Source organism: Heliangelus exortis, chromosome 3, assembly GCF_036169615.1.
Source record: "Heliangelus exortis chromosome 3, bHelExo1.hap1, whole genome shotgun sequence".
NCBI lineage: Eukaryota > Metazoa > Chordata > Aves > Apodiformes > Trochilidae > Heliangelus > Heliangelus exortis.
In genome coordinates this window covers 27739995-27753817 of record NC_092424.1, presented here as the reverse complement: position 1 = coordinate 27753817, position 13823 = coordinate 27739995, and the positions used below count along the sequence as shown (strand labels likewise).

At 46.6% G+C, this 13823-nt stretch overlaps 1 protein-coding gene across 2 annotated transcripts in view; it reads left to right on the top strand.

Moving 5' to 3' along the window:
- The first annotated feature begins 472 nt into the window (after window positions 1–472).
- Window positions 473–13823, top strand: part of PARP1 (poly(ADP-ribose) polymerase 1) — a 37945-nt gene continuing 24594 nt past the window's right edge. The window contains exons 1-5 of one of the 2 annotated variants that reach the window (XM_071739772.1): window positions 473–651; window positions 4458–4620; window positions 5489–5607; window positions 6563–6777; window positions 12459–12549. In XM_071739772.1, coding sequence (XP_071595873.1) covers window positions 532–651; window positions 4458–4620; window positions 5489–5607; window positions 6563–6777; window positions 12459–12549 — 708 coding nt within the window. In that variant the 5' untranslated portion in view covers window positions 473–531. The remainder of the gene's footprint in view (window positions 652–4457; window positions 4621–5488; window positions 5608–6562; window positions 6778–12458; window positions 12550–13823) is intronic. The other variant, XM_071739773.1, reaches the window with a different exon arrangement.

Below are 13823 nucleotides of genomic sequence, written 5' to 3'. Positions count from 1 at the left end.
CGGGAGGTGGCGGCTGGGAGAGATCAACCGCCGAGCCCGAAGAGCTCAGCCCAAGAACGAGGGCGATGGAACGGAAGGAGAGACATCGGAGAAGCCGGTTGCAACTCTGCACCCCGTGGTCTTTTACCGAGGGAGCCTGTCGGGAGGGTTGTTTTGGAAAAGGGGAACCACCCGCCCCGCTTCGAAAAGGAGGCGTAAGGTGCTGGGGGGAGGGGGCAAGCCCAGGCATCGTTCCTGCCGCGCTTTCCCATCCCCGAGGTACCGCGGTACCCCAGGGGCCAAGGTCGCCCCCGCCGCCACGTGACCCCCCCCCACCGCCGCTCCCGCCCCCCGCCCCCCGCTCCCCGCCCCCCGTTGATGCGCTGTAGCAAACCGAAACGCTCAAGGCGCCGCCAGGCAAGAAGAGTCGATGCCCGAGCGGCAGCTGGGGATGCTCACTGAGGCGGCGGCGGGCGCTCGGCGCTCTTCTAGCTCCCCCCAGGACTGACGGCGGCGGCAGGAGGGGCGCGGAACAGCGGGCACGCGGCGGCGATGGCGGAGCCGGTGGAGAAGCTGTACCGGGCGGAGTATGCGAAGAGCGGCCGCGCTTCCTGCAAGAAATGCGGCGAGAGCATCGCCAAGGACTCGCTACGCCTGGCCCTCATGGTGCAGGTACCGTATGGTGGGGCCCGGCCTGGCAGCCGGGAAAGGCTGAATTCTCGGCTTCGCACCGCTACCCGCGGGGGCAGGGCTGGGTCGCTCCCCGATCTCGCCGCTGCGGTCAAGAGCTGCTTGGCCGGGCCGCTCTCCGTCGCTGCGGGGGCAGCGGTACCTTCGCCCTTGGCAGTCCCTCCGGTCCTCTGCAGCAGCTCTCCTGCCCGGGGCTCTTCCTGCCACTCAGGGGGAGGTGGGCCGCAGCTGCTCACTGCGGGGGCGGGTGCTGCCGCTCCCCCTGCTATGGGGGAAGCGATACAAAGTCCAACGTTAAGAGCCTTAGTGGGGGATTACGGGGGTGGAGGGGTCGGCCCAGGGTGCGCGGAGAGGTTCTTTGTTTTCATTCGGAGGACGGAGAGCGGGGGGGAAGGAGGAGGTGGGCTTAAGAGCGCGGTGCGCTTGGCGGCGTGGCCTCTCCGTGTTCCCGATAGCGTCTGTTTCGCGTCGGTGTTGGGGAAACTTGCCATGTTTACTGTCGGGTCGTGGAAACCTCTACTTAGTGCGTGCTTGCATACGAGGAAGAAAACTAGAGACTCGCATCTCGTTAGAGGTGGTGAACCGCCCTGTGTTTTCCCCTCCGCTTTCCTTGGGCAGCACCGGGACTCGCGGCATGAGTGGCGCTGCCGGCGGCGGGGGGCGGGTACTTGTCCGGCCGGATACCCTGCGGATAGCGAGCACAGAGCTGTAATCAGCAAACATTCGGAATGCCCAGGCGTGTCTTGCTGTCAGCTGCCCTCAAATTATTTGCCTTTTGGGGAAGAAGCTTGCTCGGCTTCCCATGGAAATGAAGGGGAGGGATTCGTCTGGTGTGGGAGGGCTGGGAGTTGCTCGCAGACCTGCTCTAACGCGTTGGCTGGATATGGGATGAGGATCGGCCTCTACAGGGGAAGCAAACGCCGCTCTCCTGGGTAGTGGGGAAGGGCGAGGAGCGGCCTTCTCAGGTCCTGGGCCTGGGCCTGCCTCTGCAAGGGAGATGAACAGGCAGCAGCAGCGTTCAGGTGGTGCAGGTGGGTGGTCTGGTGAGAGATAATCAACTGTGTATTTATGAAAGGTTAGCGAGGACGTGAGGTGCGAACCCTGTAGGAAAACCCTGCAGATGAGTGTTGTGGCTCCCAGCCACTTGAGGAGTAATTTCTGAAGAAGGTGCTGTGCTGTGCATCTGAGAGTCACTTGTGCTCCTAGGAGAGGCTGCACTTGGAGATGGGAGGTGAGGAAGCTTGCCCAAGCTCTCCCACGGAGGATGCCAGGCTGCAGGGCAGGGTGAGCTAGATTGCCCGGCTTGGAGGCAGGAGCTGGTTTCCCAGAGGGGAAATACTTGCAGCCTCTGACCTGCTGCCCCTGCTTTTGTTCCCCAGAGCCTCCATCCCCTGGGAAGGGTGTTTGACCGTGAGGAGCCAAGCACATGTGTTCCTGCTGCTTTTTTCTTTTGTTTCTCCTGCTGCCCTCTCTGAAGGTGCCTGCTTCCCTCCACTCCTCCCCTGCTGCTTCTCTGCTTCCATCACATTTGTTCTCCCTTCCTGTGTTGCATTTCCCCATGAGTCTGAACTCATGGCCTTCCTCAGTGTGGGGTCCTGTGGGACTGCAGTGTGTCTTAGTTCAAGGAGTGTGTTTGGTTTTGTGGGGTTAGGTTTACTGTGTGATCTCCTGGGGGCAGGTGGAAGGGGACAGCTACTATCATTGTTGCCCTCACAGACCACTGCCTTTTAGCCAACTGTCTCCCCAAAACTACTCATCTTACACCAACCACTGGTCATCTTTTTTCCTGACAACCTCTTGAATTTGCTTGATCTCTTCTGCAAAGGGCTGCCTATTCCCACTGCCAGTTATTTTTTTCCAGCAATTTTTTTCACACCCTGCTGCCAAGCATCCCTCCTGCACAAGGCCCAGATCTCACCAGAACACTCAGGCCCTTTGTTTCCTCTTGAAGAAATGGCCCACAGAGCAGCCTCTGCACTGCTTTCAGTGCACCAAAGTCTTTTGCAAATTGTGCAGAATAAATTAAAGGGATGCCCAGACAAAGGTGCTAGGTGGGTGTCATTTCTGCTATAATCACTGTTTTGGTTTGGTTTTTTTTCAACTGAAGAGCTCTGAATGACAGTGGGTTGCTCTGTGTTTGACACAGGGCTGGCCCTGCAGCACCAGCACGTCTTCAAGTTTTGCTTCAATCTGGAACTGATTGTTTTCTGTTGACTGCATGTGCAATGTGAAAGCATATCTGTCTCTCCTTTTTCCATAGTTTATTTAGGAAACTATGGTCTAGAAATAGATGAGCTAAAGGAAGTTGTGTAAACAAGGTCTGTCTTGCCTGGAGGTTTCATTTCCCACACAGAGAGGTTGTGCTCTAAATGCACAGCTCCACATAATTGAGGAGATCTACTCATTGTTTGCATCTCTGTCTTTAAGATTAAGCCAGCACTACCCTCTCCCATGCACCTCAGTGCCTTGTGCCCCCAAAGCCTTTGTATTAGGGACAAAACCATGAGGAGTCCTCCAGTAAAACTCCAAAACAGGCTCTCAGGGGTGATCAACTTCCAGTGCAGAGCTGCTTGTGGCTTCCAGACACATTGAGAGCAACCCCACAGTGGTTTCTCTATAGCTGATGCTGTGAGGGTAACTGAGTAGTCCAAATCCTGGCTTGTGGGAAGAGTCCAACTGGAAATGTAGATGTCCTCATACAGTTTTGGTTGATGGTTAGTCACAATTGGGGCTCAGAAACTCTCCTGGTCCAACATGTGGTATTCAAAGCCCTTTTTTCCTTCCTGCTCATGCACAAAACTGTCTGCTGTTGTGTTCAGCTTGGAGATTTCCCTCCTGTTAGTGAGTGAATTGTAGAATGCTTCCCTTCCTGTTTGTGAGTGAATTGTAGAATGATTTCGTAGGTCATTAATTCTGTATCATCAGTAATAATGATTATACAATGCTAAGTGTTGTACAGCAGTTGTTTGAGTGCATTACGGGGAGCCAGACAACTGTACAGCTGTTTTGTCTGATGGATAACCAGAATGGTACCCAGTTGGTACCTACTGTGTCTGAGTCAGAAAAATATGTGGAGCCCTTCTTTGAGCAGGCTAGTTCACTCTGGAGCAGTGCTTTGGGAAAGACTTGAGTGATGCTTCTGTCCAGCAGCAAGATTTCATTGGGCTCTGGTGTTTCCCTTAAATTTTTCCAGTGCCTCAGGATTTTCTTAAGGCCACAGTCACTGGAGCTGCTCCTCCTGTCTTGTGCCTGGCGATGGGCTTTCCAGCACGTTGACATCTTGCTTGAGACAAGGGATTGTGTGTTGTATTTAGAAGTCCCACAGCACAAGAATAACCTCTTGTGCTGCAGTGGTTTCAGAGGAAGTTGGAGAAGATGGGCTGTGTGCTTTTACTTTTTATTTCCACAACCTCTGTTTTGCTTTGCTTATACCAGTAGATGGTCTGATTCTTACAGGGAAGAAGCCTCTCCTTGTCTGTTCAGGGTTGGTATAGCCACAATGAGACTGTTACCTTTTTGTTTTGAGTACAACAGGTGGCCTAAGCAGCAGGATGTTGAACTGGTTAAGCTAGGTAAATGCTCCTTCCATGTCTTTCCCCTTTGGGAATTCTCTTCAGCAACTTCTCTGTCACTTTAGATTCTCTTCTTAGACTTCGTCATAAGTAGTATTGATTTCTTAATTTAAAGAAAGAAAGGAAAAAAAAGTCACTTGTGTTTACCCAGAGACTACTTTTAAAATTAATTTTATCCAGCTTGTTTCATATTTGCCTAATGTGCTTTTTCCCTAGTCACCAATGTTTGATGGCAAAGTCCCTCATTGGCATCACTACAGCTGTTTCTGGAAGCGGGCTCGGATTGTGTCCCATGCGGACATTGACGGCTTCTCTGAGCTCCGATGGGAAGATCAGGAGAAAATCAAGAAAGCCATTGAAACTGGTGGTCCTGGAGGAGGTAAGCAGAGATCTCATGCAGTTTGGAGGTTCAGCTGTCACCACGTTCCCTTTTCTCAAGCTGTTAATTGTGGTTATTTCATTGCTGCATCCCTTCAGCAAGAAGGGAAGAATTGCTGTGGCATCTGTACTCCAGGGCTAGGCAGTATAACCCAGCATGTTAAATCAAGGAAGGACAAAGTCATTTGGCAGGTGTATTACCAAGTATCACCAAAATATGCCAAACATTGGCATATTTTGTTATCAGTTCTTTAATAATAACAAGAGGTGTTGCAGTATGTTTTTTTAATGGTGCCTTAACTGCAGTGGATGGTTATGGTGGCTCTTTGAAATTGTTGTGCCATAAACTAATGAGTCAGGGAAGCAAGTGAGAAAGGTCTAAGTGCAGACTGGACTAAATGCAGTACTTCTTGTGTAAACCAAGGATGCTGGCCAGTTTAGATTGATGTCTGCCTGTTGAAATGTAGTACTACAAAACAAAATAAAAGGAAACTGGTGGGTGGGAAGTGTTCTGCTTTGAAGCAGAGGTATTTGTGACTCCTGTTACAAACAGGTCTTCAGGAAGATCTCATTTTACAGTACTTTCAGGAAAGAAACAAAAAGGATCAGTTCTGTGCACCTTTGAATGTCTTCAAAAATTGCTTAATAGGCAATCCTGTACAATTGTTACTTGAATGTTTTAAAGAATTTTTCTGTTTTAAAAGTGATTTTGAGCATGGGCTGCTTATCTTACTCTCTATTCAAGTTCTTGACAGACGAGTTTCTGGAACACAGGTTTATTAATCCAGAGTGCTACCAATCTGGGGCAGATAAAAAAGAAAATAGGGGAATGCCTTTTAAAGCCGAACTCTATTTGATTTGTTCTCCAGGAAAAGGAGGGGAACAGGAAGGAGTGGGTAAGGCTGAGAAGAGCCTGAATGACTTTGCTGCAGAATATGCCAAGTCTAACAGAAGTACTTGCAAAGGCTGCGAGCAGAAAATAGAAAAGGTAGAAAGCTTTTTAAAGTTCTTGATCTCTTATCTCTTCTCCTATTAGTTACAGTTCAAACAGTGACTTCTATAATTGCTTCATGTCTGTCCTACATATGGAAAGCACTCACAGAGCTGCGTTTGTGTTTGAGGAGCAGCTGTGCCTGGGACAGCTGACACTAAAGGTACACCTTGGTCATTTTAGCATGGGCTTCAAACCTCCTGATGCTTCCTTTCACTTGGGTCTTAGAGCAGGCTTGAATGCCACTTGCCAGCATTTCTGTGGCAAGAGAGCTTCCACTAGCTGTAGGTTTTCCTGCTTGTTGCACCACTGCAACTGGTGCAACCTCTTCCTCCTCCTCAGACAGACCAGTTCTGTTTGTGTGTGTGTGGTGTATCCGTGTTGATTCCTTGAAAGCCAACAAAAGCAGCATTGCAGCTAATGAAGATACAGCTGTGCAGCTGGAAGTGTTTGGGTGTTCTGCTTTCAAAGACAGTTGGCAAAATGAAATTGTGATCCTCTGATATAGACATTAATAGACATGCCAGTTGGATGGGTAAAGTTGGCAACACCAGGGCTGGTATGTTTGTATTTGCAAAAACATTAGTGACTGTTGTGTAGACATTTCCTTGTTGAGCTACTTGTTGATCATCTGAAAAGTAATTTGCAGTAAGGTGAGATCATATTAGTGCTGATGCTTAAATAGTAGGGACATAAAGTTAATTTTTAGATTTGCCTGCACAGAGTTTGGTCATGTTTTTTCTTGTTTGTTTGTTTGTTTCTATCTAGAATGAATATTGAAGAAGGCAGAAGGACTGTAGCGAATGGGCTTGAAAAAAAATTGCAGGCTTTGATAGAGTAACTGCTGCTATTTTACAGGTGTTTAAAAAGTATCATGTTGGTAAGGTATTAACATCCTGCCCTTTCCAGAGTAGCCTGACAATTGCTCTTCTGTCGCTTTAATCTACCTCAGGGCCAGATCCGGATTTCCAAGAAAATGGTGCATCCTGAAAAGCCACAGCTAGGAATGATAGATAACTGGTACCACCCGGACTGCTTTGTGATCCGCCGGGCAGAGCTGGGCTTCCTCCCAGCATATGGGGCCACCCAGCTTCTGGGCTTCAGCATCTTGAAAGCTGAAGATAAAGAAACTCTGAAGAAGCAGCTCCCAGCTACCAAGAGTGAAGGGTATGTGGGCACTATAAGAGTCGTAGAATCATAAAGACTGGGAAAGTTCTCTAAGAAATTGTCATCTAGAAGAGTCATTGCTTGTCTTCAGATATATCCATAATGAATGTTTTCTGATATTTTTTTTTTTTTGTTAAAGTAATAATTGGTTATAGGAGGGTTTGGTCCTTCCTGTGACCCTAGGCTGATGACAACAAATTACCTGTCCCTGGGAACATGCAGTCCACTTGTCCCCATGACTGCCTTGAGAAGATGCGGAAACCAGCAGCTATGGCCCAGATGACTGATGTAGGGATTTCAACCATAAAATAATGCATGCTTAATCCAAATGGATACTGGGGTCTGCACCTCCTTCTGTGATGCTGTTATCAGTGATGGTGTCTCTGCTCTAACCACAAGTTAGAGAATTGATTTGACATCTCTTATTTATGAGCTGCTGATCTCCAAGAGGCACTGAATCTGATAATGGTGTTTATTGGCTGCATAGTACTTACACTTGAATGCTTTTGTTTGCTAAGTCTTTTATGGTACATATGAAGTTTCTTTGCCTTGAATTGAAATTTTTAGTGGAGGCTTTTGACAGAACCTACACTGACAAGAGATGTGCTTCCAGATGACTTGCTAGCTTGGTCAGACTTTCTCCATTAATTAAAGCTTTTGTTAGTTTTGAAGCAACTTCATATGGAGTCACGCTTCATAAAACAAATCAGTGGTGCATTGTCCCCATGGAGTAAAGAACATAAGCTTGTAGACTGAATTAAGCTTTGCTTTTGCAAGGATTCACAATGAAACTGTCCACTGAGACTGATGTTCAGTGGTTCTGAGAAGCAATAGGCATGTCAGATCTATGCAGTTTTTTTCAGTATTGGTCTTCTGGAAATGTGTCTTGTGGATGCCGTGTGCTGTTCAGAGCCTTGTGCATATGTTGATGTCATCTTTGGCCAGAGGTAACAGAGCAGAGCTTGCATAAACTGATTTATGTGTTAAGAGGCTGCAACTTCCACACTTTATTCTTGGTTGGCAAGCAGAAGCTCCAGAAGCATTCCGCAGTGGTGCAAGTGCTGTGGGAAGGTTCCTGCAGTGCCACAGGAACAGGTGGTCCTGCCAGAGCCCTGTCAGGTCCTGTGCTGTTCACCTCACACTCACCTGAACCACTGAGAAAAGCCAACAGCTTGCTGTCTTTCAGGCATTTTACCTCTGCGTGTGCCGTAGCATGTAAAGTAGAAGTACAGTGTTCTAGTGCACTTGCAACTTTTAAAATAATTCTTTTGCTTTTTGTGCTGAGGTGTGTGTTTCACTTTGTCCTAGAACAGCATCTGAGTTTAATAGGGCTGTTTGTAGTTTTCTTCCATGTCTTCAGCAAACCTCTAGAGATCTGAGCCTCTTGTCTGCCCTGACTGCTTTTCTGGGCCATTACTGGCATGTTATGCAAAATATGAAGGCTTTGTAAAGATAGTTTGCCAAGTCATTGGGTAGTAAAAGTCTAGAACTGCAGTGGAAAAAAAGCTCAGACTGATGATGTAGGGTAATGTGAACCAGGACCTCATACCAGAAAAACAGCAGGATTTCACCTCCAGTAATTTATCTTGTATAGTAACGGATATTTATAACAGCATTTCACAGAAACGACATTACAGCATTTCTCAAAATCTTCTTTAAACATATTTCTAAGTGTGCTGCATCCAAATTATACCTTGACTTGAAAGTCTCTGCAATTCAGATGTGACACATCCAAAGTTATGTGCTGCTTTTGCATGTCTAGCCCAAAATTCAAGGAGATGCTTTGACCTTGGGACTGCCCTGTCATCCCTTTCTGTAAGGGTGTCAGTGTGATGTTCCTATTACAAATAAGACAAGTGAGGTGCTGAGCAGAGCTACCAAGAATAGGTTGGAAAATCCTTTCCCTCTGAAGGGCAAAGATGTGAAGGTTTCCTGCAAAGATCCTGTCTCTTTTCATTGGCCAACTCTATGCTACAGGCAGGGCACAGAGTTATCTGGAGAGCAGCCAGACAGAAAGGGACCTGGGAGTCTGGATTGACAGGAAGCTGAACATGAGCCAGCAGTGTGCCCAGGTGGCCAAGAAGGCCAATGGCATCCTGGCCTGGATCAGAAACAGTGTGGCCAAGAGGTCCAGGGAAGGGATTCTGCCCCTGTACTCAGTGCTGGTGAGGCCACACCTCAAGTACTGTGTCCAGTTCTGGGCCCTCAGTTCAGGAAGGAGATTGAGGTGCTGGAGCAGGTCCAGAGAAGAGCAAGGAGGCTGTGAAGGGATCCAGCACAAGTCCTGTGAGGAAGGGCTGAGGGAGCTGGGGGTGTTCAGTCTGGAGAAGAGGAGACTCAGGGGAGACCTCATCACCCTCTACCACTCCCTGAAAGGAGGGTGTAGCCAGGGGGAGGGTCAGTCTCTTCTCCCAGGCAGCTACCAGTAAGACAAGAGGGCATGGACTTAAGCTCTGCCAGGGGAGGGTTAGGTATTAGGAAGAAACTCTTTACAGAGAGGGTGATCAGGCATTGGAATGGGCTGCGCAGGGAGGTTGTGGATTCTCCATCCCTGGAGGTTTTTAAGAAGAGACTGAATGTGGCACTCAGTGCCATGGTTTGGGAACCGCGGTGGTAGTGGAGCAAGGGTTGGACTTGATGATCTCAGACGTCCTTTCCAACCCAGCTGATTCTGTGATTCTGAGACATGTCAACCCTCTCCTGGTCTATGGGCTGGTCATAACCCAGTGCTATCATCTTGCAGTCCTGTGGAAGGAGGATCTTGTGTCTTTGTCAGCATATTCTTGTGGAAAGGGTGCTCTTGTACTGATGTAGGAAATGCAGCAGCAACTTGCAAGCTCCCTTTGACTGTGCTGATCTGTAGGATGTGTTTTGGCCTCCTGTTTCAAGTTGTAATACTTCCCTGTATTTTCTGCCTTGCTTGTTTGGGTAGCATTACTGCCCAGGACAGGAGCAAAGTGTCATTCTGGAGATATCATGCAGCATTAACTACAGAGGTTGCCTGAGGCAGAGGGTAAGTACTCAGGCCAGCAGCAATCTTGCAGTGATTTATGGGGAGGAGGTGAAGAGGGGAGTTTTGTTCCTCCCTTCTACAGCTGTTTGCTTTATCCAGGGTTGCTGTGACTGTCCTTTCCACCCTTCGTTTTCACTGTAGGGAGGGGAACATGAAAAATAGTAGATAGTAAGGAAGGGCCAGGCTAGGGTGTGACAGTTTAACTCCCTCTTAATTGTCTGAAAAATTAGTATAAAACTTGAAGTTGCATATGTTCCATGAAGGGATGAAAACAAGTGGCTTGCAGTGGTTGGTAAGTACCAGTCCTGACCAAGCTGTTGAGCCATACCTGTTGAATGTGGGAAAACTGTCCCTTCACAAATAGGAGAAAGGGTACAGAGTATCACACAGCTGCTTTTACCAACTCTCAGTGTTTGGTCCCAAGGATGGAAGATTAAATAAATGTGTGTCAAGGAGTTTGTATTTTGTCTGTTGTTCTAAAATTGCTGGTTTGTGACAGTGCAAGATAAAGCCAACTTGGCCCCTCCATCTCCAGGCCCTCTAAAGTGAGGATTTGAGTTTGCTCTAAGGCTTGGACACAGCCAGGGACAAAAGAGGAGTGGTCACTGAGAGCTTTATGCCTCTCTGCAATCTGTTTGATTCCCTCCTGCTCTACAATTTGTTCAAGTGGCTGGAACAGGTATAGTGCTGAACAGAAACCCTCTGTCCCCTTGACTCTAAAGAGAAGCTGCCAAAAGTGTGCATCCCTGCTGGAATTTGTGTGCTTCATCTGGGTGTCACAGGATGATTACCTTCCAGTGATTGGTGTGTTGGCTTTCCTCCTTTTGGAGACTGAAAGACAAGTTTGTAGCATAGGAGTGATTGCTGGTGGAGGCAGCCTGTCAGCCTGCTGGAGGGAGAGGCTTTGCAGATTCACAGTGATTGGGCACCCATCCTAAATACTTACATTATTAAACCCTCTGGCTTGGGAGGGTGCATCAGAGCACTTTGTGCTCAAGCTAGTATGTTTTTCCCAGATTGTGTTGTGTACCCATGACTCTGTTAAAACTTAGAGAAGTCATTATCCTTGTGGTGTGGCTCAGTGGATGGTCTGGTCTTGCCCCTTGCAGGGACTGCACCTGGGGAAGAGAGGGGACTTGCTTAGGCCTGGGGACTTTTGAAGGCATGGCTGTGTGTATGCACTGTATCTAGTCTTGCTAGATTGGTTCCTGCTTGCCTGATTTCACAAACAGTATGTAGGTTTTTTGAGAAACACAAGCAATCACTGGTAGCACAGTACAGATATGGTCCTCCCTGAGACAGGGTGCCTTACAGCATGGCCCCAGCTTCACCACTAGATCTCTGCAGGGGGACAGCTGAAATATGAGTTCTTCTGCAAAACCAGCCCCTTGAAGACTTACAAAGTTTCCTGAATCATGGGTTGACCAGAGGTGCTCATGATGGAGTAATGGCAGCCACTGCAAATAAAATGAGAACTTGGCACAATTGTAGGGTCAGGACAGTTGCTTGAACTAGCAGGTCTCTCGTGTGAGTGTTTGGGAGAAGAGTACCTTTTGACATCCTACTTCATACCAATAAGTTTTCATACAGATTTATGACAGGTTAATGGTAGCAAAGCATTAGAAAGTGAAGTGTTTAAGATTTTAAGAAGGGGAGCAATCAAGACTGTCAACTTTATGGCTTAATCATCAGCCACAGCTAATAAATTTAAGACAGATGCTTTCCTAAAAAGAAACATGGCAGATGATTTGAAATTGTAGCAGCTCTGTGATAATGAAATGCAAGCTCCAAGTTGTGTTCATGCTTTGCCTCGAGTTGTAGGCACATCCAGCCTCTAGTGGGGCAAAACTTCCCTTTTATTTCCTCATGAGGAGAGCACACACTGATTTGATTTATTGATACATTATTGTATTTTGAAGCCAGGCAGACCAAGGGTATGACATGACTCTGGAAACAAACGATCTTCTTCTAAGGTCCCTTGTTGTTCTGAAATGTGCCAAAATCACCCGGGTTTCATTTGGTTTCCTCGTCTTTCCAGCCTTTTGCAAGCAGCGTTTGCTGTAACTTCTTGCACAGCATTTTGGTCCCAGCTAATAACAATACTTTTCCACACAGCTGCACAGTAATACATCACAAAACTGCTAGCAGCCTGGGAGCACTTTGCCACTTTGCTTGTAGAAACTTCTTCCTGTCTGATTTCATAGAACTAAGTTAATTCCAATGTGAAGAGAAACCAACTGTGAAATACCTGGTTTCCCAGTGTGTTAGCTTATTAGCTCTGCTTTATTAACATATGGGGCTGTCTAAGATGAAATCAAGAAGTTAATACAGCTGAAAATCTTTTAACATGCTATGCTGCACCTTCTCATATTCAGGGATTCTCACAGGAGTAGATGGATATGCTTGAAATTGTTACAGTATCTTATGTGCTCTTCTGCCAGACCATACAGCTACCCTGTAGAAAAGCTCTAAGTGTACCCAACCTGCTTGAGCTCATTGCGGAGTAAATATCTGCAGTCCAGCACTTGAAAATGTGTTTGCTTGCAACAATGGATGATATCCAAGCCTCTGCAGATAGCAGCAGTCAGTAAACTGAGCTCTGTTAACAGTCTGATAGGCCTTTAAATAACTTCCTTTCACGTGTGTGTGCTTTCTTTTTCTCTATTAGAAAGAGAAAAGGAGAAGAGGTAGATGGAAATGTGACTGCAAAAAAGAAACAGAAAAAAGAGAAAGAATCAAAGCAGGAAAAACAGCTGAAGGTGAGTTTGAGCTCAAACAAAAACTTATTTGTCAGAAGAGTGTAGTGATAGGCCTGTGGCACCTAGAGGTAGGCTGTACTTCTTGCCTGGACAAAACAGTTGTGTCACAGCTGGTCCTCATGTTCTGGCTCAGGAAATGCCCACTCACTAAGCCTTGACTGAAGGCAGTTCATCCTACAGCTTTCTTCTGAAAGACAGGAAGGTCCCTAGGAGCTTAAATAGATTAGGTTAAATGCCTTCTCTTTCAAGGAAGCTGTTTCTGTGGCCCTTTCTGTATCCTCTGGCTGTGGTGGCTGAAGCTCTGAGCCTGAGTGCTGTTGCAGAAGAGCTTGGCAACCAATAGATATCTAATTGCAGAAAATAAGCATAATTAGATTCTGTAGATTAATGTGAAATCATGCCTTTTTCATCCTCTGGGCAGCTGTGTTTAGTTCTTGGGTAACAAAGTATGCTAGATCACAGCTTCCTACCTTTGACTTTCTAGAATATTATGGGAATAATTCCCCATAGAGCATCAGGAATTTTGTATTTATTGAAAGTTTGACATAGGCACTTTCCAAGAAAAAAAAAAGAAAAGCTGCTTTTGCTGCAGTTGAAGTCTTAATGGAACTATAGAAAAATGGTGTGTCCACTTTTGAACAAAAGTTTTCTTCTTTGTCCTGTGGCAATATCTTAATTTTCAGTGAAACTTAGCTGAGACATTATCAAGGCTTTACTGCTGCTGCAGATGTTTAGGACAGATCAAGGTAATTTGTGGATCATGGTTAACTTTGGGCTCACTGGTCCTTTTTTTAAACAGCATTTCATCAGTTATGGTCATAAACACTGAAAATTAAACTGCTTAGCACAGTCAACCAGTTCTTCCAAAGCAGACTGTATTATTGACTGTAGCTAGTGCATAACATTCAGAAACTATGACATTTTTTAGGATCTTTTTGCTGTATAACCCTTTCGCCTGTTGTAGAAAGGTCTAAAAGAATGTGTAGGCTTCTCCACATATACACTGCTTCTCCACATATACACTGCTTCTCCACATATACACTGCTGCAGGTTACTGTTCTGATAGAAAGTCCTCTTATGCTTAGGTGACTTAAAAGAACAGCATTTCTGATTTTTGTATAAATGCAAGGCTCAAGTGCAGCCACACTGTTGTCAGTGTCAGCTAGTTAGATGGTATTTGCAAAGGCTGTTGAGAGCTTGCTGAGGGTAGAAGTAAAATGGAAATGTTCCATTCTACCTAAAAGCTAGCTAACTTGTTAGTAATGCTTGTACTT